The sequence below is a fragment of the Pyrus communis genome, chromosome 9, assembly GCF_963583255.1.
Source record: "Pyrus communis chromosome 9, drPyrComm1.1, whole genome shotgun sequence".
Classification (NCBI taxonomy): Eukaryota; Viridiplantae; Streptophyta; class Magnoliopsida; order Rosales; family Rosaceae; genus Pyrus; species Pyrus communis.
In genome coordinates, this window is record NC_084811.1 from 3250521 (window position 1) to 3277742 (window position 27222).

Below are 27222 nucleotides of genomic sequence, written 5' to 3' on the forward strand. Positions count from 1 at the left end.
ATACAGCCATGCGTACGCAGGCTAGAGGATTCTTGGTTGATTTTTTTTTATTTGTTTATTTTTAGAATAGGGATCAGGGGGTGGTTTTGACATGTCAATTCACTTTTTTAGAAGCCGTAAAGACTCACAGATTTATTTTAATTTTCTCTAAATACTATCATTTGAATCACTAGAATCAAACTCAGAATATGCTATATGAAATATGAGCATAGAATTGTCCTCAATCACTGACTCACCCTGAGAATTCTTGGTTGATAGAGATGAACATATTTTTCCATACAATCAAATTAGCATCCACCGTTAGCTTTATTTTTGTGTGGTTATTTAATTGCATACTAGCATTTGTCTACACATTTTATGTGTATGAACACATTTTTTAGAAAATGAGAAGGAGAGAGGGAGAGAGAGAGAACGTGGGAGGAGTGGGAGGTTTTTTTATTTCAATCATAATTTTTGTTTAAACAATCAAATGTTCCTACATATTTTACTATATATAAACCAAGCATGAAATACTTAAATGAATGAGACATACTTGTCCTTTCCAAATCGAATTAATTTGTAAATTACAGAGGCTTTTAGGTCAAGTCAAGTGGTTAAAATTTTTTATTTTTGCATATAAAATTTTACGTGTGAATCATCCTTAATATCATTTGTATATATAAAAATTTACAATGATATCGAAGGTTCATTTTGAGTAATCTTTCATGAATCTGTTTTGGCATTATTTTTTTTTATAAATTTTTTGTAGAAACGGATTAGACGATATGAGCTCTTTGTCACTGGGAACCTGTGACTTTTCAGTTACAACTCACAAACGAACAACTTTTTCGTTGTGTCAAGACTTGTCCTCAGATTTAAGCATTTTATACAACATATAATTTCTGTATATTCACAACAAAATAATTGCCTATATATTAAGAAAAAGAAGCTAAATTACTCTGGGAGCTAAAAAAGCAAAAGCCCTTTTGGTTTTTCATGACGTAGACTCGTAGAGTTTGTCTTGAGAAATAGTGTGTATTGTTTGTATACACAGCAAGCTTGTGTGCTTTGTTATCTTCTCCTCCTCAGATAAATTATCACTTCGCTTTCACCATTACCGAACAAAAACACGAACACAAATCATACGCGGAAGAGAGACGTATACACAGCAAGCTCTGTGTGCTTTGTTATCTTCTCCTCCTCAGATAAATTATCACTTCGCTTTCACCATTACCAAACAAAAACACGAACACAAATCATACGCGGAAGAGAGACGGGGGGTTATGTTATGGATTCTCATCGATCTCCAATTTCAGTTCCTCAAGTTTTCGGCTATGTTCGTGGAATTGCGCCGGGGTCCCGTCGGATAAACCAGTTTTCAGGCAACTCCGTCAAGTTCCAGCCTTCTAGCCTCTGAAAATTTCTGGTCAAACCTTGCACGAGTTGATATCAAGGTTTCAATCTCCCCGTCTGCTTTGGTTGTTTTTTTTTCCTTTCTGGTTCTTTTTTTTTTTTTTTTTTGGTAAATTCTGTTCTTTTTGTTTGGTTGCTCAGAAAATGAAGACTTTTGTTTTTGGGCTAGCTTAGAAGCTCAAATTGAACTGTTTTTTGCAGCATTTTTGAATGTTCCTTTCTGGGTGTTGTTTGGTAACTGAGAAACTTCAAAACCCACCCCTTTTTTTTTTTTTGGTTCTCTTTAATCAATCTCTCATCTGGGTTTCCTTAGATCGCAGTAACTTTTGTGGGGAAAGGGTTCAAAAAGTTTCAAACGGCAGAGCTCTTAGCTTTTATGGATACCAAGAAAAAGGAAAAGAAAATAAATTACTTGTTTGTTTCCAGTTTTAGATGAGTCTTTATTTTAGCTACTAATTTTTAATTTTTTTTTAATTTCCTTTTTCAATTCAAGAGCCAGATTTATACGAAAGATTAGATAAGAATACGGATTTTCTTGTTAAATGTTGTAGAGAAAATTCTAAATTCCATGGTGGAAGTCCATGGTGGAATTCCATGCAAGCCTGAATATTCCCTTATTTTTGTACCATTTATTTTCGTACAAAATTACGAGATTCTTTCACCTTTCTGAGTCAGATCATGTCTCTTTTCAGTCACAATACTAGCACCCAGTTCAACTTGCTCAACTTGTTCAACCTGTTCAACCTTCTGTCCTTTCTCTGGGAAGAACGTTAAATAAAATTGAAAAAAAAAAAAAAATCCAAAACCTGACATGTATGTCAAGTAATTTCTTCCCTTAAGTGATGTTTAATTGTTTTATTAATGCTCGACATTGTCCAGAGTTTTTGAGTCTACAAACACAATTGGGTTGCCTGGAGAAGTTGAATAGGTAATGGGGCAATTATCCTCCATGTTCAGCGGGCTGGCGCGGTCGCTATCATTCAAGATAGGGAAGAACAACGATGAGAAGTCCGGTGCAAGAGGAGCTGCAGAAGCAATGGCGAAGGAGGCGAAGAAGAATGACATGATCCTACGCGCTTCGGGGATTGTCTATGTCGATGGTTCAAATAATTTTGCTTCTGTTTTCTCGAAGAGAGGCGAGAAAGGAGTCAACCAGGATTGCTGCATTGTGTGGGAGGTAAGCAAATTTTGCTCATTTTTCTTACCTTAAGCTCCTTTTTGTTGCCAATTCAGTAAATTAGTACAATAGCAAGTTGAATATAAAACAAACTTAAATTGTTGGATCAGCTGTTGAAGAATGTAGACATCGCATGTCAAAATTGAGTACAATGTATAAGCAAGTGGTTCCACTTGTTCGTCTCTCTGAAATCTCGACATCAGCTACAACAGCCTATATTAACTCATTTGTTTTCGTTTTAGGGATTTGGATGCCAAGAAGATATGATATTTTGTGGGATTTTCGACGGGCATGGTCCATGGGGACATTTTGTGGCAAAACAGATAAGAGAAACAATGCCACCCTCTCTGTTGTGCAGTTGGCAGGAGACCCTAGCTCAAACTTCTATTGACCTGGATTCGGATAAAAAGTGTCACCGATTTAATATATGGAAGGATTCCTATATCAAAACTTGTGCTGCCATTGATCACGAGCTTGGACAGCATCGTAGAATCGATTCCTTTTACAGCGGAACAACTGCCCTGAGTATTGTCAGACAGGTATTGATAAATTTTCACTTGAACACTAGTTCAGATTGTTGTTAGGCTTGCAATTGTAGCCGGATGATTACCAGAAAAATCAAGTTCAAATTGATGACCTTATGCAGTTCTCATCGGCATTGACATGAAAGTATGTCCGAATTTTTGTTTGTTTAGGGCGACCTCATTTTCATAGCAAATGTTGGCGATTCTCGCGCTGTTTTGGCCACAACTTTAGATGATGGAAGCTTGGTGCCGGTTCAGCTTACTGTCGATTTCAAGCCTAGTTTGCCTCGTCAGTCTCTATCTCTCTCCCAACACATAAAACTGAAGAAAACAACATATGGTTACACATATTTACATGTTATTAATGGTTCTGTTTGCAGAGGAGGCGGAGAGAATAATTCAAAGCAATGGACGCGTTTTCTGTTTAGATGATGAGCCGGGAGTGCAAAGGGTGTGGCAGCCGGACGGAGAGACACCAGGACTAGCAATGTCTAGAGCCTTTGGAGATTACTGTGTGAAGGACTTTGGTCTCATTTCTGTGCCTGAAGTGTCACAGAGAAATATAACAAGCAGAGATCAGTTTGTTGTGTTGGCAACTGATGGGGTATGTACTGCATTGCTCTTCTACTAAAATTCATTTTGAGAAGGGTTGGCTAAAAGCGCTTTCAGATAACCAAAAGTGCTTCCAATTACTTTTAACATAAATGCATGAAGCACTTGAATGTTTAATGAAAGTTTCAACGCGGTTTTAGCAAAATCGCTAATGAATGAAAATGTACATTTCCCACGGAATCTTAAGACGTTTTTGCTTGTAGGTTTGGGATGTCGTTTCAAATCAAGAAGCCATGCAGATTGTAAGCTCGACTGCAGAGCCGGGGAAGGCTGCGAAGCGTCTGGTGGAGTTCGCTGCGCAAGCATGGAAGCGCAAGAGGAGGGGAATCGCGATGGACGACATTTCTGCTATTTGCCTCTTCTTTCACTCCACTTCCCCTCTGGCTGAATCCCAGCAAGTTCACCCATTTAGTATTGCCACCCCAAAATAGCAAATGCAGAAAATCTTTGTTCCTTCTCCTTGTTTATCTTATATATTTGTAATTTTTATTAGACTTTTATTTAGGAAATGGCGCAAGCAAGCTAAAGATGTTGGTTCGAGTTTCAATCCAACGGTTAGGTGTTTCCGTCACCTTATTCTTAAAGAAAAACTAATAAAAATGGTTTGAAAACTTTGAGTTTTAACGACAAAGACAAAACAAAGGGTAAAATAAATAATACCAAGATTGATTTTTAGTGTAAAAATGTAATTTTTCGTTAAAATGAACACTACCGAAAATTTTTCGCTAAAGGTCCCTATTCCTAAATCAAGTCTTGAGATACAAGCAAGCACATTTAGAGTCTGATTGCAGCGTGGTAAAAGTAAAATACTTAAAAACATAGAGCCTCGAGTGCCACAAACCAAATCTAAGAAACGAACAATACACTTTTACTATTGGGTGGTTTCACTTTGTAAATACGAACATGTAGACATCGAAATTTCAGTAAAGTAAATATTTATCAATACATTAAAGTTTTGACATGTCAGAATTTACATGGCATGTGTCATGTGCCCCACAAATAGTACACATGGATGTGACTCAGCAAAACCGGATGAGTCATCAAGAAGGACACATGTCAACACTTGGTGGAAATGAATTATTTGATTTTAATTTAATTAAATAAAATATTAATTGATAGATTCAAATTACGAACCGGCCCACAAATCAAGTTCTGGTTCTTTCGTCAATTAATCAAGCCCACAATCAAAGCCACGACTTTTGTGCACACCAATGTGTTTGCACTACACCTGTGCGTTTGTTTGCACAGAAACATGCACACCAATAGTTGTTATCAAGACACATGAAACTTACCCAAATACCACGCACATTAGAACCAGTGGTCCAGCAGAGATGAAATGTAGATATAGTATTTAGTTACTGATGTAACCATCCCACAAAGAAATTGGTCAAGGGATCACGATATCACGATTCCCTTCGTGTTATCGGGCTACCAGCAACGTCCCAGTTATTTGTAGATTACATATGGTTTTCAGTTGCGTGGCCCAATTAAATAAATGCGACGAGTCGTGCCGACCCAAAACATAGGTACAGACAGTTCACGACAGCAATAGTAAGACATCGAGACGAGCTTGAGTGAGGTAAGCGATCAATTTTTCAGTGTATCAGAAGGACAATATTTTTCTCCTTTTTTTTTCTCTTTTTTTTTTTTCCTCCTATTTTCTTGCTTGAATGCTTAAGAAAAGATAAAAAAGAGAATGGTGGAGAGAGAAAAAAACAAAATAAAAAGGAGGGAGGGGAAGGAAAAAAAAAAAGAGAATTTTTATCTGTGTCGAAAATACGAATCCATATATCAACAATTACAACATAAATGTTTAGAAATTTTTATTTTTAAATATCTAATTATTTGTATTACGATAGTTAATTTAATGTACCGAATAATGTTTTAAGGGCACTAAAACATCTCTTGAAGTAAGCAACCTTGTCTATTCATGCTTGTCTAGTACCAATAATGAAACCTTATCCGAAACTCCGCTCATCTCATTTCCCGATTATTTCCCGATATATCAGCGACAGAATGCTGTCACTTCCCTTCATTAAACTCCGCTAATTTAGTGTCCGGAAACTCGAAAGCGACAGTACGAATTTACGGAAATTAAAGGCGTCGTGTTGGAATGGACGTGAGTACCGAGTATTCAACCGAGTTTTATATTTTGATTTCGAATCCGTGACCCCCCACCCACGTTGATAAGTTTAGAAACTACGCAAATAACCGCAAGCACTTATCGATAAGCAGCTGTACTTATCAGTGATAGGTCAGTAGAAAAGGAAAGACTCCTGCATCGAACACAGCGAGACTAATATAAATCTCTCTCTCTCTCTCTCTCTCTCACTCTCTTTCTCTCTCTGTGCGGTCTTTAAAACCCTAGAAATCCTCGAAGCGTGAGAGACAAAATCGTCAGAAACATCGATGATTTCTGGGATTTTGAGTTTGATCGGAACTCAGGTTCGAAGCCTGAGTGCGTAATTTTAACGTTAATCTGTGTCTGTTTGTGTAGTGAAGTTTGAAAGGTCTGGTTTTTGTTCGGGAAAACAGAGGAATCTTTGGGGTCTGAGAGTTTGAGGATCGAAAAATGTCGTCTTTGAGCAGAGAATTGGTGTTTCTGATACTCCAATTTCTGGAGGAGGAGAAGTTCAAGGAGTCCGTACACAGGTAAGCTGAAAGCTTTCCCAAATCCTATGTACCTTCACTATTGTGCACGTGTGTACGTACGGATTCATACATGCATGTACGGAAACACGTACGTTTGAGCGTGGTTTTGGATTTATGTGCTGGTTGTAAGATTTCGGTTGTTTGAAGTTTATGTCGTTAATTTTAATTTTTTATGGACGTTATTCGTGTTTGCTTACCCGGCGGTGGTGATTCCGATTTAGTGGTTAAAGATGGAGATTTCAGTCCCCCGTACGGGATTAATTGAGGTTCTTACATGCATCATTGGCGTAAATTTTGAGAGATGGAATGATATGCATGTGTAAAGTCCCTTCTTTCGGCTTTTTATTGCGTTGTTTTGGTGCGAATTGCGCTGAAAATGGGGGGAGAGAGGGGTACAATTTACTTAATTTTAGAAAAATAGTAGCATTTAAGTTTGTTGGTTAGTGAGGATTACTGGATTAGAGTCAAGGCGTCCTCCGTCTCTATCTGAAATCCGAATTCATTGAATGATAAATGAGGTTGCAGTGTGAGAGAAATTGAAAAAGTAAAGAAAAGATGGAAGATGAAGCTACGAATATACGGAAAACAATAATGATAGAGAAATTCATCTAGGTTGGTTTAGTAAGCTTGGTCAAGCAACGGTTTGGTTTTAATTGGGATTTAGTTTGGTAAACAATGATAACAACAAACAATAACGATAGTAGAAAACGGAGGCAAGATTCACAACACTTGTTTGACAAAAATTTCAAAATGATTTCCATGTGTGTAACTGATTTTCAGCTGAGGATCTCGTATCGACGTTTATTTTCTTTCTTACTCTCCAAAGTTGTTCTATTTTGATGTTTGTAAATTTCATTGAAAAAGTTGACACCTTTATGTTGTAGGCTTGAGAAAGAATCAGGATTCTTTTTCAACATGAAGTACTTTGAAGAGAAAATTCAGGCCGGAGAATGGGACGAAGTGGAGAAGTACTTATCAGGATTTACAAAGGTTGATGACAACAGATACTCTATGAAGATATTTTTCGAAATAAGGAAGCAGAAATATCTAGAAGCACTTGATCGGTAATCCTTAAGTCTACTTCTGTTGTTAGGCTTTCTTGACTATATTCTGGAAGAGGGAGAGTAATCTTGTGTATTCTTTTTTTTTCTGTGTGTAGGCAGGACAAACCGAAGGCTGTTGAAATCTTAGTTAGCGATTTGAGAGTGTTCTCCACGTTTAATGAAGAACTTTTCAAAGAAATCACGCAGCTTCTAACTCTTGGAAATTTCAGGTAATTTCTTGAATATATTGGGGTTATTGATATTTAACAAAGGTTTATGTTGATTAATGCTTCCTTCTGTGACCTCGTTAACTGATGACGAAAAGTTGGGAAAAAGGGTGATTTGTCATCAACCGTGCAGACCATCTTATAGTTGGATTTTACTTTAAAGGAGATGCAATGTGTATTCTTGACAATTGAGATCTAGATTTAGGGTGGCAAGAGCGTAGTTGTCGGACCTGTTCTATAATGATCTAAGTTCAAATTCCTCAGCCATATGTCGTAAATTTAGCAGAAAAAAGGAAAGAAAATGCGCGGCTGTATGGGATTGCTTGTTTTTCTTTGATACTCTAGAACTCCTTGTTTGCGGTGCATGTATGTAACTAATCTCTTTCTTCGGAAATAACTACCAGGGAAAATGAACAGCTTTCCAAGTATGGTGACACCAAAACAGCTCGCAGCATCATGTTGATAGAGCTTAAGAAACTGATAGAAGCAAATCCCCTCTTTCGTGATAAGCTTGTTTTTCCCGCTCTGAAGACATCAAGACTGCGGACTCTAATCAACCAAAGGTGAGACCGCGAGAGTGATATTCTTGGATGAAAAAACCTGGATTTCCCCCTTTTCTTTCCTCTCATAGGTGTTTCAAACAGTAGTTTTGTGGTGCAATGATGTTTGATTTAAAATCCCCTATCTCTGTAAATTAGCTAACTTTGACTTCCTTTGCCTGTGCTTCAGCTTTCCAGTGTTTTTTTTAGTTTGAAATTTTCAAGTTAAGTCTTTATCTATCCATTATATGCTAATTAATTGCTTTCGCTCAAGCACAGGTTGCTTCTAGCACTTGTGTGGCCTTTATGAACGACGATTGAATGACTCAAGCTGGTTTTATTTTGAAATTGTGCTCAATCAGCAATCAATAGCATTTGTGTTTTTTTTCATGTTTTCTTTCTCTTCTTTCCAAAGGGAAAGAAAATCATAAGCTAGTAGAGGCCTTTTGTGCTTTTTTTTTGGGTCGTATAGCATTCTGGGACCCTGGTAGGGGTTCGAAGGGCAAATGTTCCTTTAACATTGTCATATTGTAAAGTTGTCGATGGTTGGGGCTATTGTGCTAAGCTGATATATGTCTGATCTGACACTTTCATGTAGTTTGAACTGGCAGCACCAGTTATGCAAAAATCCAAGACCAAATCCGGACATCAAAACTTTATTCACTGATCACACATGTACACCTTCAAATGGCCCTCATACTTCTACTCCTACACCTGTTACTCTTCCAGTTGCCGCGGTTGTAAAACCCACTGCTTATTCTTCACTCGGAGCTCATACTGTATGATATTATACATCTCATAAGCATTGATCTTTTCTTTTCTTGGCCTTCTTGATTATACTTTAGGAATATAAAAGTGTGGACTCATAATTATCTTCTTTGTATAGCCCTTTTCGGTTGGTGCAGCTGCTGCGAATGCTAATGCTTTAGCAGGTTGGATGGTCAATTCCTCAGTCTCTTCATCTGTGCAAGCAGCCGTTGTTAATGCATCATCCATGCCCGTTCCACAGAACCAAGGTAAGAACTTGACTTGGATTTTGTATTTCTTTTTTGTTTTTAAGTATAATTTCTCTCATGTTTTCTTTTGGGAAAAAAAGAGAACTAGAAGGAAAAGGATATATGTGTGATGTTGATGTTCTCTACAATGTTATTCGGGTTCTGGTTGCAAATATTGTGCAATGAACTTAGGATAAATTTTCAAATTTCACTTCCGTGGGTAATCAAATTGGAAACTCTTAGCAATTCTAGGTCTAATATTACATGACGGGTTCTACTGTTATTCAATTGATATCATCGTTAAAGGAATTCATCTCTTTTAGCATGAATTTCCTTTCTGCAGATTTACTCATTTCCTAGCATATCTATGTCGTAACAATCCATTTTTGAATTTAAGGCGTCGCAATCTTGAAACATCCAAGAACACCTCCAGCAGCCCCAAGTATGGTTGATTATCAGACTGCTGATCATGAATTTATGAAACGATTGCGACCTGTTCAATCTATTGAGGAGGTAATCTAGACAATATTCTGTTTTGTATCTAATTTTGGAATATTTGGTATTGCCTTTTTTTTCTTTCTGTGTGCAATAATCTTGTCACTGATTTACATATAGGTTGCATATCCAACGTCTAGACAGCAAAGTTCTTGGTCACTGGATGATCTACCCAGGACAGTGGCTTTTACCTTGCATCAAGGATCTACTGTCACAAGCATGGACTTTCACCCGTCTCTCCATACGTTGTTGTTAGGTGTGGCTTTTTGCCATCTTGTTTGGCTTTTAAACTTTGAGTAGCATTATTAATAAGGTCCTATTTAATACGTTGCATCGCCCTGGGCTGTCCCCATTCTCTTCTGAGTCCTCTGTACTGTATGCCTCGCAGTTGGTTCTAGTAATGGTGACATTACTCTTTGGGAACTTATGTCGCGGGAGAGGTTGGTTTCAAAGCCGTTCAAGATATGGGATATGACAGCATGTTCACTGCAATTTCAGGTCATCTTTAAGTTATGTTCTCTTTTTTCTTGTCAAAATTTTGCTTGGTATGATATTTTTATCGTCTGTTGTTAAATAAAGTAATTTTACGGAAGTATAGTGTTTTGGGGATTTGAAATGCAGTTATAGTAACGGTTAAGTTTTAATGCAGGCCACAATTACAAAAGACAAACCCATATCTGTCAGCCGTGTTACATGGAGTCCAGATGGGAGTTTCGTGGGTATGTACATTTCGAAGATTGAAAATGTTTCTTGAATTTTTGTTTTGTATATCTTATCGTTTTTCTTGCCGCAGGGGTTGCATTTACCAAACATTTGATTCACCTGTATGCTTATACTGCACCTAATGATCTACGCCAACATTTGGAGGTGTGATGATTTTACAATTTTTTTTTTTTAAATTGATCAAGAAGGTTAAATTTGTAACAGCTGATGAAATTGCATCCCTTATTTTTCACAGGTTGATGCCCATAGCGGTGCTGTGAACGACTTAGCTTTTGCTCATCCAAATAAACAACTGTGTGTTGTGACCTGTGGAGACGACAAGATAATAAAGGTAGAATTAGAATTCTCATTGTAAGTTTCGTTTTGTATACAAAGTTTCCCCTTCATCTAAATCAAGTGAAACAGGTATGGGAATTAACTGGACGAAAGCTATATAACTTTGAAGGTCACGTTGCTCCCGTCTATTCGATCTGTCCTCATTACAAGGAGAACATTCAGGTATGTTTGCGAACAGGGAATGCCTTCGTGTGCTTAATCAATTTCTTTCTAGTTTTTGGGAAGCAAATGTTTTCGATTAAGCTAGCTTCAATTCGTATGATTTTGCTGATTTACCGAATTGTTAGAATTTTGAAGCAACTATTTGGGAATTACAGAACACATTTTTTCTGGATTTTGGTTATCTGAAACAACTAATTACTTTGATTTATTGGTTGAGGGGATCTTTTTGAAACTTATTTTGAAGCGTATGATCAACTACCCTGCTTACCTTGTCTTCGGTTCATTACCACGTACAGTAATTGGTGTACGCTTGAATTTTCAGTTCATATTTTCAACTGCTACTGATGGGAAAATAAAGGCCTGGCTGTATGACAACTTGGGTTCAAGAGTTGACTATGATGCTCCTGGCCATTCGTGTACCACAATGCTTTACAGTGCAGATGGAAGTCGGTATGTAAAATTTCAAAAGATGGACCCTACGTAAGAGTTATGACGTCAAGTTGAAATGTCTTATCAAAACTTATGTAAGTTCCATTATGTCCAATTATCTTTCAGATTGTTCTCTTGTGGAACAAGTAAAGAGGGAGACTCGTACCTAGTCGAATGGAATGAAAGTGAAGGAGCAATAAAGAGAGCATATTCTGGACTCAGAAAGAAATCAGCAGGCGTTGTGCAGTTCGACACAACACAGAATCATTTTTTGGCTGTGGGCGAAGATAACCAGATCAAGTTTTGGGATATGGACAATAACAATGTTTTGACTAGCATAGACGCGGAGGGTGGAATTCCGGTCAGTATGTTGTTGTAATTCTAGTTTATCGCTTATACTCCCCTGGTTGTCGAATGAAGGCATGATGTTATCATATTATATGTTTCAGAACCTCCCTCGCTTGAGATTCAACAAGGAAGGAAATCTTCTTGCTGTCACAACTGCGGACAACGGATTCAAAATACTTGTAAATGCTGCTGGGGTTAAATCTTTGAAAGCTATCGAGTCCACTGCATATTTTGAGGGATTAAGGCCTCCCGTTGAATCTACTGCTATCAAGGTTTCGATAATTTATTTAGGCTTCTCTTTGTGAATTTGTTACCAATTTTTTCTTTACTTACAACTTTGAGAACCTTTTTATTTGTCTCAGGCATCCGGGTCGGCTTCTGTTACAAATGTTAATGCGGTCAATTGTAAACTGGAAAGGAGCTCTCCTGCTAGGTCTACTCCAATTATTGTATGTCAGTCGATCTTTTGTAAATATCTTCTTTTTCTTTTAAAAAAATGTTTTTCCAAAGTGGCGTTGCGTTTATTTGATTACTTTGGCTGTCTTTCAAGCTTGGAGTTGATCACCTCAGTAGAAGTTTTGACAAACAACGAAGCGTAGAGGATGCAGTGGATAAACCGAAACCCTGGCTGTTGACTGAAATTCAGGATCCTATACAGTGCCAGCAAGTTACCATGCCTGAATCAACCGATACTTCTAGCAAGGTCTGTTATGTTATGTTATGTTATGTACTTCAAGCTCATGATATTCTATCGAGATATTTTCTGCTACGAAATCCTTACGCCAGTGCATTTAAACTTAGGTCGTCCGACTCCTATATACAAATTCGGGTGCTGGCATATTGGCACTTGGGTCAAATGGTGTGCAGAAGCTGTGGAAGTGGGGCCGTAATGAACAAAATCCAAGTGGAAAGGTAACACCTAACCTAGAAAAAGTTCAATCATCTGTTTTTTCTCGTAAATGCAATCTTCTGAAGTATGTGTGTTTAAAGGCCACAGCCAGTGTTGCTCCGCTGCATTGGCAACCAAACAGTGGTCTTCTTATGGCCAACGATGTCTCAGGCGTCAACCTTGAAGAAGCAATTCCATGCATAGCGCTCTCAAAGAATGACTCTTATGTAACTTCAGCTTGCGGCGGAAAGGTCTCGTTATTCAACATGATGACATTCAAGGTAAATCTGTACGTGCATGTCTAGCTAATTTTCTGAAAATTGGGTTTCTTTTTTTATTGTTCTTGGTGTTGTTTGAATTGTAGGTGATGACAACATTCATGGCAACTCCTCCTGCTTCCACCTTCCTAGCATTCCATCCTCAGGATAATAACATCCTGGCCATCGGAATGGAGGATTCTACCATCCACATTTATAATGTTCGAGTTGATGAGGTAATTGCTTCCATTTTTACGTATTGGTCGTATTCTCTTTCTCGCCTCAAAGATTTGTATTTTGTATGTGGCGTTGCTGAAGACCTACATGATTTATCCGTTGATTTTAGGTAAAATCAAAATTGAAGGGTCACCAAAAGCGGATAACTGGTTTAGCTTTCTCAACCAATCTTAATATACTCGTTTCGTCCGGTGCTGATGCTCAAGTAAGTAAAATCCTTGGCTCTTTTGTTCTCGTTTATCACGTTCATATTAACCACGGGGAATTTTTGTTATGCAAACTGTTATAAATGTCATATTCGAAATGAAAAATACTGAAGCGGACATGTCTAAAAAGTACGTGCGTGTTTCAAATCTACCATTGCCAAATGAATTGGTTTCTTATTTGCCGACTTTGATAAAAGGCCGATCGACCCATTTCCATGCTTGATGGTCTTGTCTTTTTCCAAATTTAAAGTACACGTTTACCTACAACGTGCAGCTCTGTGTGTGGAGCATTGATACATGGGAGAAGAGGAAGTCGGTTGCAATTCATATGGTTTCTGCAAAGGCAACTGTTGGTGAGACTCGTGTGCAGTTCCATTCCGATCAAATTCGTTTGCTGGTGGTTCACGAGACACAACTAGCAATATATGATGCCTCAAAGATGGATCGCATACGACAGGTAGAAAGTTAGCTCGAATATTTTGACATAAACAAGGGCAGATAACAGATTTGCTTATAACTGTGAATTTGTCCTTCCATTTCAGTGGCTTCCACAAGATGCACTTCCTGCGCCAATATCTCATGCAGCATACTCCTGCAACAGCCAACTAATATATGCTGCCTTTTATGACGGTAACATTGGGGTGTTTGACGCCGATAGCCTAAGACTGAGATGCCGTATTGCTCCATCAGCGTACTTACCCCAAGCGGACTTGAACGGGTAAGCTATCGAAAACTCACCACGAACTTTCAAGGTTATTATTTTTTCTTAAACCAGTCGTCATTAATTAATCGTGAGGTGCTCTACGTTGTAGAAGCCAAGCCATGTACCCGCTTGTCGTTGCAGTACATCCACAAGAACCAACCCAGTTTGCTGTTGGGTTGGGTGATGGTTCTGTTAAAGTTATTGAACCCAAAGAATCAGAAGGGAAGTGGGGTTCGTCTCCGCCTGTCGATAACGGAATACCTAATGGAAGAACATCGTCGTCTACCACCAGCAACCACGCGCTCGATCAAATGCAAAGACGAGAGTAGTTTCGAGTTCTTCCTCGGCTGTAATTTACTAGCATAGAACTTAAGACGTTTGGTGTAGCATTTAGGTGTAGGCAGCTAATCAGCTCGATTTAGGGCAAAGAAAGATGATCGAATGTGTATTTATCTGATGTTTGTTTATTAAGGTGTTATCAGATTCGGTCGTGATTAGAAGTTTTGATTACCAAAATCTCATTTTGAATTTAAAATATCTCTGTGAGAAACAACGGGGCTAAACGTTTAACAAAGAGAAACTAAAGCAAAACATCACGAGGTTTAGAGATTTCAGCAGCGTCTGATACTAAAAGATGTCGTCAAGAGCCAAGAGCTTGATCAAAATAAACTAGACTAAGAGAATGCGACAAACTCAAGTTAGCCACTTCATTGATCACAAAATTTGTCTCACAATAAACTCGATGGAGATCACAATTCCAATCTCTGTCTAGCAACTCACGACAAGCCTGTACCAATTCACCAAGAGGATGGTTGTCACTCACCTTCCATAATCATATGAACAACGAAAATAAATTGGATTTCACCAAAGGACGCACAATCCTTTATTTCAAGCAAGCTGCAAGCTGAATAATACATCCCAAATTTCCGCAAGAAGAATTTCCCTATGCCCAAGGTTAACACAAAACCCATTTTAAAAACATCAGAACAAGATTTTTTTTTCTGAGTATATTGATATTTTTACACTAAGAGAGAGGGAGTTCGGCTAAACCACACATTGAGTAACCTAATTTGGTATCAAATTTGTCATCCACGAGATTCGAACCTAAGACCTCTCACTTCTAAATGAAGAGAAATATCACCAGATCGTACTACTGAACGACATATCAAAACAATATTTAAAACCAAAAGTTGATGCACCCAAGATATTTGCAAATTATCATAAATACGACACTCCGTTTTGAACCAGGAGGGGACAATTCGGATCACAACCCAAAAACGCACCGTCCAACTCCCCAACGGCAACTATATTTCCCTCTTTCGCTCTGATTTTAGGGTTAGGGTTTAAAGAATCAACTGACTTCTCCCTTCTTCATTGATCTGGGGGAAAAGGATCTGTCCCTCTCTCTGTGCCCCCAAATCCAGAGTTTCTTCCACTTCAATCTCTACGCCTTCCAGCGATGGCGAACCGCACGGACCCGTCGGCGAAGAACATAAGGGGAACGAACCCCCAGAATCTGGTGGAGAAGATCGTACGGACGAAGATATACCAGAACACGTACTGGAAGGAGCAGTGCTTCGGGTTGACGGCCGAAACCCTAGTCGACAAAGCCATGGAGCTCGACCACATCGGCGGCACCTTCGGGGGCAACCGCAAGCCCACGCCTTTCATGTGCCTCGTGATGAAGATGCTTCAGATCCAGCCGGAGAAGGAGATCGTTATCGAGTTCATCAAAAACGACGATTACAAGTGCGTTTCACTGTCTCATTAATTAATTGCTCATTAAAATTGTTGTAATTTTGTTTGGATGGGCTTATATGATTGGCAATGTGCATGTTCTAGTAGCTGGGAGAGTTAGAGTTAAAGGGGGCTGGGAATTTGGAATTTATGGTCTTTTTATGATAAACCCGAGTTCGACATTGTTTTCTTTTGGATGCAGATATCAACCCTTTTTGTTTTTAACCGGTTTTTGTTTGATTAGTATAATATCAGATAAAATTAACCGAAATCAGATAAGTTTGGTGGTTTGGGTTGATTAGATTGTAGTATGAAAGGAATAACCTTAGTTTTTCTTATGTTAAAGATGTAGGAGAGATATAATATTCTCTGTTGTGTTAGCTGAAGGTAAATAAAGAACGCGGGAAGTAATCGGGTCTTCTAGTTTTTATGGTATAAAGAGAAAGTTTTTCTTTGTGAATTTTGGTTTAGGAAGGTTTAAACAGAAGGGGTTTAGATAACAGTGCAAGTTTGGGTATATTGGTGGAGATTGTTTTTGTAGTGTTATGTCTGAAGCAGTAGCCTTTATGATTCTTAATGCTGAATATATTTATTTTTCAAGTTTCATGTGGGCGTGGAACATTTTGAGTTCTCTCTCTCTAATGTGATTTAACGTTATTATTTGGGTTTAGGTACGTTCGGATACTTGGTGCATTTTATTTGCGGCTTACGGGAACTGATACTGATGCATACCAGTACCTAGAGCCTTTGTACAATGACTATCGGAAGTTGAGGAGGAAACTGCCTGATGGGAGTAAGATATAAGATCTATCTCTGAAATTTTCATTGATTACTTATTTGTGACTAGTCTATGCTACCATACTTATTATGGAATATTTATGAGCATATGCTAACACAAGTATGGCTAATCTCTTGCTGTATCAGATTTTACCTTGACGCATGTGGATGAGGTTATTGATGAACTTCTCACAAAAGATTACTCATGTGACATTGCAATGCCACGAATTAAAAAAAGGTTTGTTTATTGGAACAATTTTTCAAGTTGATTTTATCATGGTGGTCTCTTTCGTTTCCTGTTTTTTAGCTGTAGACAGTTGTAATCAAACAATTTTTCAAGTTGACTTTGAACTTTAGGTTTGTATATGTGATTCCTTTCTATATATACAGATGGACTCTCGAAGCAACTGGTTCATTGGAACTCAGGAAAAGTGCTTTGGAAGAGGACTTTGAGGAGGAGGAAGAGAAAGAAGAGAATGATCAAGTTGATGTAATGGATGAAGATGTCCATGATAGGGATTATTATCGTGGTCGAAGCCCTGCCAGGGAAAGAGATAGGGATAGAAGACGCGACAGTCACAGATACAGGTTCGTTTTCCTGTATGTGGTTTATGAGAATGTTAGATTTATTGATATCTTTAAGTATGTTACATTCGTTAGGTTCTTAGTCTTTGTGCTATTATATGTGAATGGAGATGGTTTTTAGGATTTTTTAGCTTTTAACCCATATGGGGTAAAGTGAAGTTTTGGTGAAAATAGAACACAAGAAGTAAGAGGTGAGGCATAAGAAAACACTTAAAAGAGGTTTAAACTGATTTTATATTTGTTTCGTAAAAGAGAGTCAAAACTGATTTTATGTTTGTGAGAATTATTAGACTTGTTTTACCTCATGAGTTTATTATTTATGAAGTGGAAGTTGTTGCCTGACTATAAAAATACAGTCTAGTACATTCATATGTAATTGAGGTTTCTACCATGGCATTTTAGGCCGTAGGTGTAATATAATGGCTTCCTATAGTGATATCAGTGATCCTGCCAGGTTTCTCTGCACTGACAGTGTGCAGTGAGAAGTATGATGGATCATACATTTTGCTTGCAGGATAAATGTGGTTTCCTGGTCTGCTGTGTCTTTTTCCTTATTTGGCATTAGAGTATAATTTACTGTGTTATAGCTGTGATTTGATCATGATTCAGGCGGAAAATTTTGAGAGTCATAAGTTCTTTCGGAATTATTTCCATGATGTGGTTATTTGAAAGCCATGGTTGCTCATTTTTGGCACCTCTGTTTAATTTCATTTTAGTGCTGTCCTTTCATTTGTAAATGCTTTTTGTGTTATCCTTTCCCTTGTTAAAGGATTGGAACTATCATTTTTAAGCTAACACTGTCATTTCTGTTTCTTTCTCCCCCCTTAAAATAGGGAACGAGATTATGACAGAGATTATGATAGGGATAGAGATTATGACAGGGAACGTGGACGTGAAAGAGAGAGGGACAGAGACAGGGATAGGGATCGAGACCATTATCGGCTTAGAGACGAAAAGGATTATGGTCATGATAGGGATAGGGATAGGGATAGGGATAGGGATAGAGACAGGCGAGGGAGGGATCGTGGCAGGAGGAGGAGCCATTCAAGGAGCAGAAGTCGTAGTAGAGATCGTGATGGTGGGGAAAGAGATCGCAGGAGACATGCCCGCAGCATTAGTCCCAGGAGACCTGATCGTGAGGAACCGAAGAAGAAGAAAGAAAAGAAGAAGGAGAAGAAGGATGATGGCACAGACCATCCGGATCCAGAGATTGCTGAAGCAAACAGACTCCGAGCATCTCTTGGGTTGAAACCCCTGAAGTAGTGATAATCCTGGTGACTAGTTCATGTCAATGTGTCTGAACTGTCTTTTTACAACGTTGACTTTCTGCTGTCAGTGCTTTCAGTATCTGTTGTACATCCACTAATTAGCACCAAAGTTCGTAGAGAGAGATTGATTTAACGATTAATAAATGCTTTGTTCGAGTCACCTTTTCCGGGAATCAACCGCCCTCATGATGAGAAGAACGGACATGCAACCGGGAATCTAAGGTGGCAGTATTTCTAGCCTATGGGATTCTGCCACCTTGGCATCCTGTTGCATGTACGTCGAAAACCAGAGAAATATGGTAAATTCAACCATCTAACAAAAACACAAGGAATTTAAAAATAAAGTATTCACAAACAGAATATCATGGTATGATCTCTGCTACCAAATGTCATCTTGGTCGTACTCGAGAGTTTCTGATAAACTCAGTGGCTTGCACTTGCCTCCCATTAGAATCCTCTTCTTGCACAACTCCTCCCCTTCTCTTTCTCCTTGCTTCGAATTATCTTCCTCATCAAACTCCCTTCTTAACATGTTCCCCAGGTACCTTCCCGCTCTCGACTTCCAGCCGTCAGTTACCATTAACTTCGATGGATCCCCATTCAAGTTGCCGGAACTTCCATGTTCCCCTACCACTCTGTCACTCTTGGTTTCGCTTTTCATCAAGTTTCCGCCATCTGGTGACTCGATCCTCATGCTGCTGAACGCATTGACGAACACCGAACGGATTTTCGTTGTCAGAAGCTTTCCGGGCTTCTTTGTTGTTTTCTCCGTCTTCGTTTTTGTGCAGCACTGATGTTGCTGCTCATTATCTCCATCAGCGTTGTTCATGTTGCATCCATAGTGAAAGCATTTCGGCATGGTTTTGAGCAGCAACTTGGGGTTGGGGACCTTGATCCTTATTTTTGGCTGGGGAATGGAGATCCTAGTAAAGTATGAAAACGGGTGTCGGTTTTGTGGGATTATTTTCTGCATGGTTTTGAGCAGCAACTTCTTGTGTGTTCCTTTCACGCTTTCTCCATTTATTTAAATGCAGCATTATTGGTGGCCTCCGAGAAGATAGGTTTGAATCAAAAGAAAGTGGATATGAAAAGGGAGAGAAGTTGGGAGACGTGGGTGAGAGCAGTTGAGAAAATGTGAGAGCAGAAGAGAGCACTTCTCTCTCCTTCCACCACCTTCAAACGCCGTCATCTCCGTCGATCCCTCCGCCGTAAGGTTAGTTCAGTGCTCTTCTCTCTGACGCGCCCCGTCTCTTTCTTCTGTCTTCCTCTTTCTAAAATTCCAACACCCAAACCCTATATACGTGTTTTGGCGGAATACTGGTAAGGAATCCCCGACCAAATCCTTGTATGGGCGACCAAAATCAAATCAATGGCCACCAGATAATAAACTCCGTCGGCCTTGACTTTCCGTAAACGATAAGGCGACGAACTTTGGTCGCAGAAAACCATTCGGACGAAAAGTCAAGAAAGGAACGACCAAATGGTTTCGTCACGTATCACATTTTTTCTCTCAGGAAATGAGATATATTCACTTAATTAACATGATATGGACACCTCATTTGTCGGACCAAATGTTATACACACATATGATAGAAGAAAGGTAATCGCTCTATTGCCTAAATAATAGAAGATATCACTTTCAACATTTGAGTATATTGTTCAAGCAAAATACAATCATAAGAAATTGTTTGACTAAACCAACGTTACGATATGTATAGTAAGGTAAAGACTTGCACATCAACATTCGAATCATATCGCTCGAATAATTGATCCGAAATCCACATGAAACACGATAGACGCACAAGAAAAATAAAGCTTATCCGACATAGTAAATTGGACACATGATTACTTTGCAACTCAATTGAAATTGCTTTTTCTAAAAACACCGTTACTGTTAATTATTTTATTGGAAGCGCTTAATTTTTTTAAGTTCTTCCTCACTTCCAGATGCTTGTTTTGATATTAGAATAGTTCTGTACAACGGCTCTTTGGTAATCAAATTTATTTTGATTTAGATTCATGCTTGCTTCGTTTCCCACTTAACCTGATTTATGCTTATTTATAAAGCACCTATACTTGCCTGTTCTAAAATGCAATTACATATTTTAAAAGCACTTTCAAATGGAGAAGTTAACCCTTTAAAAATCTAAACTCCAAGAGGAATAGCGGGTCGGTTTGTACGAAAGCCCAGCCCAATATAATAATAGCACGAACTCTGCAACCCTACGATAAAAGTCGGCCACCCAGCACACTTAGCCCACCATATCCACAGATAGCCCAATCGGACTGAACCAATCTCCAATTGGACATCGGCAAACCTAAAACCCTACACTGTCTCCCTCTTTCCCTCTCTCTCGCTCCTCTCTCCGTGCATACAATTGCGGCCACTTCTGGTACGTTCTCTCTCACTCTCAATTTCTCAATCTCTCCATCTCTCCATCTCTGTATCCGACTTCAATTCCAATCAGAAACCTGCTTCTGTTCGTAGTTGCAGCCGGTAGCAATCAAATCTGCCGAATATTCTCCCTTTTTCTTGTTGATGTATAAATTTCACGATGAATCCCTGAAAAAGATTGGGTTTTTTAATTTAATTTCATGAAATATTGGACCCCATTTATCTCGCGGATCTTGGATTCGTGAAAAGTCACAAAATTTATCCCCAGAAACGATTCTGAGTTGCCGATTTTTTTTTTTTGTCTAGTTTTGTATGATTATTTGATGATAGATGCATAATGTTTCCCGGTTTCATGATTACGTGATTTGTTTTCGGAGTTTTTTCGAGCCCCGTGTACTGTGATTTTTGTAATGGAATTAAAAACGTTATAGTGTGCCCCGAAAGTTGACACTTCATCTGCATATGTTTTCTAATTTTGTGATTGATTAGTGGTTTAGGCAGACTGATTGGATTTAGATGATTCGTTAGCCGAGTTCAATTTTGACGAGATGGAGATTTTGTGGTTCAGGTGACACTTGTGTTGTGTGAGGCGGCAGGAGTTTTGAATTCAACATGGCGAATTTTGCGAAACCGGAGAATGCATTGAAGCGAGCCGAAGGTGAAATATGAATGCATAGTTCTTTAGTTTTATAAGTTGATTGCTTGGTTTCAAATTTTACCCTAACCCTTTTGCGTTAGTATCTTTTTGTATCATTACATTCTAGTAATTAGGTAAAAAGAATAAAATTGGTTCAAATGTTGATGTCAATTGCTTGACAGACAATAGAAATTCTGGTCTCAGCATTACCCTATATATCTATGCTGACAATTATAATGTGTGGATGCAGAGTTGATCAATGTTGGGCAGAAGCAAGATGCATTACAATCGCTTCATGATCTTATCACTTCAAAGAGATATAGAGCTTGGCAAAAACCACTTGAAAAGATCATGTTTAAATATGTAGAGCTTTGTGTTGACTTGCGCAAGGGTAGATTCGCCAAAGATGGTCTTATCCAATATCGTATTATATGCCAGCAAGTTAATGTGAGTTCGTTGGAAGAAGTTATCAAGCATTTCATGCTTCTATCTACTGAGAAAGCCGAGCAGGCTCGTACTCAGGCCCAAGCCCTTGAAGAAGCACTTGATGTTGATGACCTTGAAGCTGATAAAAGGCCAGAAGATCTGATGCTGAGCTATGTCAGTGGTGAGAAAGGAAAAGATAGGTCAGACCGTGAAGTTGTTACTCCCTGGTTCAAGTTTCTATGGGAAACTTACAGGACAGTGCTAGAGATCTTGAGAAATAACTCGAAGGTGGAGGCTCTATACGCGGTAATGCATTTCTGTGGAACAAATTTTCGATTCCATTGTTTTTGTTGTTCTGTTCCTTTAACAAATTTCGCCCACAAGCATTGTAGCAGTTAAAACCACTCTAACTAAAAATGCTGTTATGGAATATTAATGTTCTCCAAGGTTCTAGTAGTAAAATCAACTCAGCAATTAAATACTCATTTCTGGATTAGTAGGTGTTCTCCAAGTTTAACTGGTGGAGATTTATCTAAATTTTTGTAGAAGCCTTGTTCTTGCTCCGAATGACTAAAATAAAGGAATTCAATCAATCAGTAGATAAAATTTTGTCTGATGTTTACTTCGACTTGTTTAACACTTTATAGTTCTTGCAAAGGACCATTATGGGACCTTTTCTCATGCCATCTCCCAGTGGGGTTGGAAGAATATACTTTATAATGCTGCTTTCTACCTGGATTTTGTTAGCTAGGTTTTGTTAAAAGATAATGGTTGCCATTTCTTTTCGAGCTTTCTACACAATGGTGCCATTCTTTTTTTAACATTATTTATTTTTGTGGTTTGTGTTGAATAGTATTGTACAATTGATGTTACTAATTAAGATTTGTGTTTCATGAAATAAATTGAGTCTTATTGAGATTGTTAATCTTTAGATGACTGCACATCGAGCCTTCCAGTTCTGCAAACAGTATAAGAGAACGACGGAGTTTCGCAGGTTATGTGAAATCATCAGGAATCATCTGGCAAATCTGAACAAATATAGAGATCAAAGAGACCGACCTGACCTATCTGCACCTGAGAGCTTGCAGCTGTATTTGGACACAAGATTTGAGCAGCTGAAGATAGCCACCGAGCTTGAACTGTGGCAGGTGTCTAAATTGTTTTTTTTTTTTTTTAATTTATGCGTGGATTCTGTGAACAAATTGAAAAATCTTTGTATCTGCTTGTAAGATCTGTCTATTTCTTACAATCGGTTTTTAATCGATGTGTCTGCAGGAAGCGTTTCGTTCTGTTGAAGATATTCATGGCTTGATGTGCATGGTCAAGAAAACACCCAAAGCATCCTTGATGGTGGTTTATTATGCCAAATTGACAGAGATCTTTTGGATTTCAGCTAGCCATCTTAATCATGCTTATGCATGGTTCAAGTTGTTTACACTGCAAAAAAGCTTTAACAAGAATTTAAGCCAGAAGGATTTGCAATTGATTGCATCATCTGTCATCTTGGCTGCACTCTCGGTTGCACCCTATGACCAAACACGTGCTACATCACATTTGGAACTTGAAAATGAGAAAGAACGCAATTTGAGAATGGCTAATCTCATCGGGTTTAATCTTGAACCCAGAATTGACAGAGGAGATGTGGTATTGCCATTTTCTCTTTTTTTTTTATTTTTTTTTTATTTTTTTATTCTTATGATTCCATTTTTAATGAGTTCGTCATTCTAACGCTTTGTTTTGTGTGCAGCTTTCAAGATCAGCTCTTCTCTCGGAATTGGTAAGTTTGTTTTGTTATTTTTATTTACAGTCAATTGAGATTTAATTCCTTTTTCCTGTGATGGACATTAGCAAAAATTTCTCTTAGCAATAAGGGCAATGCTTCTAATGCTTCTCTGATATATTTTATGATTTTCATACAATGACAATTTTGCGATGGACTATCATGTTGAGATTTTAATCTTTTGGTACTTTGAGTAAAAAATTGGCTTTCATTTTGTCATATAAATCTTGCTATGACATAATTTCCTTATGTGCTATTACTTATTAGTACTAAATTAGATTTTCTTTTCAAATGTTTGTCAATGTGTATGTATTGTGCATATTATGACATTGTCTTTATGTTAAGTTTGCAATCAATATGGTCTTATTTCGGTTTTGTTTTCAGGTCTCAAAAGGTGTGTTGAGCTGTGCAACCCAGGAAGTTAAAGATCTTTACCATCTCCTGGAGCATGAGTTCCTACCCCTTGACCTTGCTATAAAGATGCAACCATTGTTGACCAAAATCTCGAAATTTGGAGGTAAGCTGTCCTCAGCATCTTCTGTTCCAGAAGTGCAACTTTCTCAATATGTTCCCGCCCTTGAAAAGCTTGGTACTTTGAGGTTGCTCCATCAGGTGTGTTGAATATTTGTTATCTTAAATGATTCATAGTAGTATCTCTGTGTTCGTATAAATTTTTAACATTGTTGTTGATTTATCCCTCTTCAATTGTCAGGTATCCCAAGTGTATCAGATAATGAAGATTGAATGTTTATCTCAGATGATCCCATTTTACGACTTTTCTGTTGTTGAGAAGATTTATGTGGATGCTGTTAAACATAACTTCATAGCTATGAAAGTTGACCATATGAAGGGTGTTATGTTGTTTGGTAACTTGGTAAGTTATAGATTGCATACTCTGCATTTGCCTCATTTTTCATGCTGTACGAGTCACAGTCTGACTGTCTTCTCACTAACTGTGTCAGGGTCTAGAATCTGATGGGCTTCAAGATCACCTAACCAACCTTGCCGAGTCTCTAAATAAGGCTAGGTCTATGATGTACCCTCCTGTTAAGGGAGAGTCAAAACTAGTTGAAATTCTGCCTTCTTTAGCTGATACTGTTGATAAGGAACACAAAAGACTTCTTGCTAGGAAATCAATCATCGAAAAAAGGAAGGAGGAGCAAGAACGTCAACTTCTGGAAATGGTAAGTCTCTGCGTACATCTACCTTGAGTTGCAGTTATTAATAGTATGGAAATGGACAAATCATAGACTAAGCTTTCAATTTCTCAGGAACGTGAGGAAGAGTCTAAGAGGCTCAAACAACAGAAAATAACTGAAGTAGCAGAACAGAAGAGGCTTGCTGAAGAAGCAGAACAAAGGAGGAATCAAAGGATCCGAAAGGAAATAGAGGAGAAAGAAATTGACGAAGCACAGAAGCTCCTTGACGAAACACGCAAAAAAAAGAAAGGAAAGAAACATATTTTGGATGGAGTAAGTGAAAGTTTTCTCGTTAGTTATGGTTTAGATGGAAGACCCTATCTTTATATATATTATTTGTGTGCAGGGGAAGGTGACTAAGCAAAGTTTAATGGACTTGGCCCTGAGCGAACAGCTCAGGGAGAGGCAAGAAATGGAGAAGAAGTTACTAAAACTTGGAAAAACAATGGACTACTTGGAAAGAGCAAAAAGGGAAGAGTCTGCTCCTCTGATTGAAGCTGCATATCAACAACGTTTAGTTGAAGAGCAGTTACTTCATGAACGTGAACAGACAGTATGTATTATGGTTACATTTTGTATTTAGTTTACCAACTAAATTTATCCATCGTATAATGCTCTTGTCAGTTTTGTAAATATCAGTTATCACTTTAAACTGCATCATTTCTCAATGTTGGCCATGGCCTGCAGTTTCTTCCTTTTACTTCTGCTGATTTTGGCCATTTAATGACTGCGTTATCATCCTATTCTTTCTCCCTAAATTCATTTTTATTTTCTCTTTGCCTTGTATGCTAACCATAATTCAACATTCTGCTTTGCAGCTGGAAGTTGAGCTGAGCCAACAGCGCCATGAAGGAGATCTGAAGGAGAAGAATAGGCTATCGCGGATGATGGACAATAAGGTGAGTTTGCATTTTTATCTGGCCTAACTGTGGACGATTGCTCAGAAGAGTTACACTTCTGATCTTCATTTTGAACACAGAAGGATACGTCTAGATTATATACACTGCCCTAAAAAATGTTCATGCTATTATTTTTGGGGAGAGAGATAACATATGCATGCACAATAATCAATTTTACTATCAACAAAATTATTCTGAGCTTTTTTCCTCTTTGTCAGACTATCTTCCAGGAAAGGGTCTTGCATCGTAGGCATGAAGAATACGAGAGGAGGAGGGCAGAGAGAGAGGAACAGATTAGCCAACTGATTTGGGCCAGGAAGCAAGAGAGGGATGCCAAGAGAAAGAAGATATTCTTTGTGCGGTCTGAAGAGGAGAGACTGAGGAAGCTTCGTGAAGAGGAGGAGGCGCGTAAGCATGAAGGTACCTGTCCTCCCTGACTTTTGACTAGTTAACTTTTTTCTGATTTCTGCAGTTCTTCTAGTTGTTTCTCACTGATTAGGGAAACATTGTTGAGTAATTTTACTTTCTATGATGGCTCTTGTGCTTACTATGTCTTGTTATTTTTGCCTTCTGATGTGCGTCCATCATTGCTGTCTTGAACCATGCAGAAGCTGAGAGGAAAAGAAAAGAAGACGCGGAGCGCAGGGCCAAACTGGATGCGATAGCTGAAAAGCAGAGGCAAAGAGAGAGGGAATTAGAAGAAAAAGAAAGGCTGAGGAAAGAAGCACTTTTGGTGAGGCCAGCCGAGATTCCTAAGCCTGCTGAGCCACGTACGGAGCCTGCTAGTGCTCCTCCTGCTGTTGCACCTGCTCCTGGGAAATATGTACCCAGGCACCTTCGGCAAAGGGGAGCTGAGGCCCTTGGGCAGGCTCCAGATGACCGCCCACCGCCTTCAAGTGATAGGTGGCGCAGTGGCAGCGATGAGCGCAGACCTGCATTTAGTGGCGGTGTCCCAAAGTGGTCTTCGTCCAGGGGTCCAACCCGCTGATTATGTGAGTTTTGGTCTCGTTTCTTGATACCGGGGCATTTTGATTTTGTTCAAGCTGGGAGTGTTCCGGGTGGACTACGAAGGGTTATTTAAATTGCAGCAGTAGACATACTAGAGCGGATATAACCTTTGCGTTTAGTTAAATTCTTTTTCGCCTGTTTATTTGCCATTTTACGAGTCTCTTCTCGCGCCAATGCTCCTTGTAATCTTGAAAGTTCAAACTTCTTGTTCTCCCTGTGCATGTTTGGATTGTTACAAAGCTTGCTTCTCAGAGGTGTGGGTTTCCAATGCTTCTTTGTTGCCAACTTTTCAATCTTCTGAATGTCCAAAAAGAGAGAGAAGATATTTAATTTGGAGTACGTTTGAAGGTGCTTTTAAAATGACTGAATGTAAATGATTTTGGATTTCAAAAGCACTTATTCATGTAAGAAGCACCAGTTGTAGGAACTTCAAGACTTCAAGTGTTTTTTTAAGATTCACTTGTATTTTTACTAAAGATTGATTTTAAAAATATTATCAAAAACATTTTTTGTTATTTTAAAAGCACTTTCAAACGAGTTATTTATTTTTATTTCTCAAAAATGT

General features: G+C 38.5%; 4 protein-coding genes across 6 annotated transcripts; all 4 read left to right on the forward strand.

Moving 5' to 3' along the window:
* Positions 1–870: 870 nt before the first annotated feature.
* Positions 871–4252, forward strand: LOC137745175 (probable protein phosphatase 2C 34). The gene is made up of 6 exons (XM_068485078.1): positions 871–1433; positions 2272–2569; positions 2812–3108; positions 3265–3382; positions 3474–3697; positions 3909–4252. Exons 2-6 carry the CDS (start codon positions 2324–2326, stop codon positions 4134–4136), a joined length of 1113 nt encoding a protein of 370 aa, XP_068341179.1. The 5' UTR covers positions 871–1433; positions 2272–2323; the 3' UTR covers positions 4137–4252.
* Positions 4253–6028: 1776 nt separating this feature from the next.
* On the forward strand, positions 6029–14440 carry LOC137744865 (topless-related protein 3-like). Of its 2 annotated transcripts, none has more exons than XM_068484672.1 (25): positions 6029–6357; positions 7242–7421; positions 7517–7630; positions 8032–8190; positions 8765–8945; positions 9053–9182; positions 9559–9674; positions 9777–9912; positions 10045–10164; positions 10304–10375; positions 10450–10523; positions 10615–10710; positions 10785–10877; positions 11200–11327; positions 11433–11667; positions 11756–11926; positions 12017–12103; positions 12205–12357; positions 12456–12566; positions 12645–12824; positions 12908–13036; positions 13147–13242; positions 13518–13700; positions 13786–13961; positions 14056–14440. In XM_068484672.1, the coding sequence occupies exons 1-25, from the start codon at positions 6278–6280 to the stop codon at positions 14273–14275; spliced, it is 3420 nt and encodes a 1139-aa protein (XP_068340773.1). In that variant the 5' UTR covers positions 6029–6277; the 3' UTR covers positions 14276–14440. The 2 variants fall into 2 exon arrangements, with proteins under 2 accessions (XP_068340773.1, XP_068340774.1); XM_068484673.1 differs by having other exon boundaries at positions 10045–10154; positions 10306–10375.
* An 839-nt stretch (positions 14441–15279) lies between these two features.
* On the forward strand, positions 15280–18460 carry LOC137745588 (pre-mRNA-splicing factor 38-like). The gene is made up of 5 exons (XM_068485561.1): positions 15280–15695; positions 16355–16476; positions 16608–16698; positions 16851–17048; positions 17879–18460. Exons 1-5 carry the CDS (start codon positions 15406–15408, stop codon positions 18306–18308), a joined length of 1131 nt encoding a protein of 376 aa, XP_068341662.1. The 5' UTR covers positions 15280–15405; the 3' UTR covers positions 18309–18460.
* Positions 18461–20583: 2123 nt separating this feature from the next.
* On the forward strand, positions 20584–26910 carry LOC137745135 (eukaryotic translation initiation factor 3 subunit A-like). 2 transcript variants are annotated; one of them, XM_068485023.1, is made up of 14 exons: positions 20584–20706; positions 21277–21366; positions 21596–22077; positions 22704–22919; positions 23047–23415; positions 23519–23548; positions 23936–24163; positions 24264–24425; positions 24514–24735; positions 24823–25023; positions 25097–25303; positions 25569–25649; positions 25868–26069; positions 26258–26910. In XM_068485023.1, exons 2-14 carry the CDS (start codon positions 21321–21323, stop codon positions 26635–26637), a joined length of 2826 nt encoding a protein of 941 aa, XP_068341124.1. In that variant the 5' UTR covers positions 20584–20706; positions 21277–21320; the 3' UTR covers positions 26638–26910. The 2 variants fall into 2 exon arrangements, with proteins under 2 accessions (XP_068341124.1, XP_068341125.1); XM_068485024.1 differs by lacking the exon at positions 20584–20706 and adding an exon at positions 20747–20810.
* Positions 26911–27222: the final 312 nt, after the last annotated feature.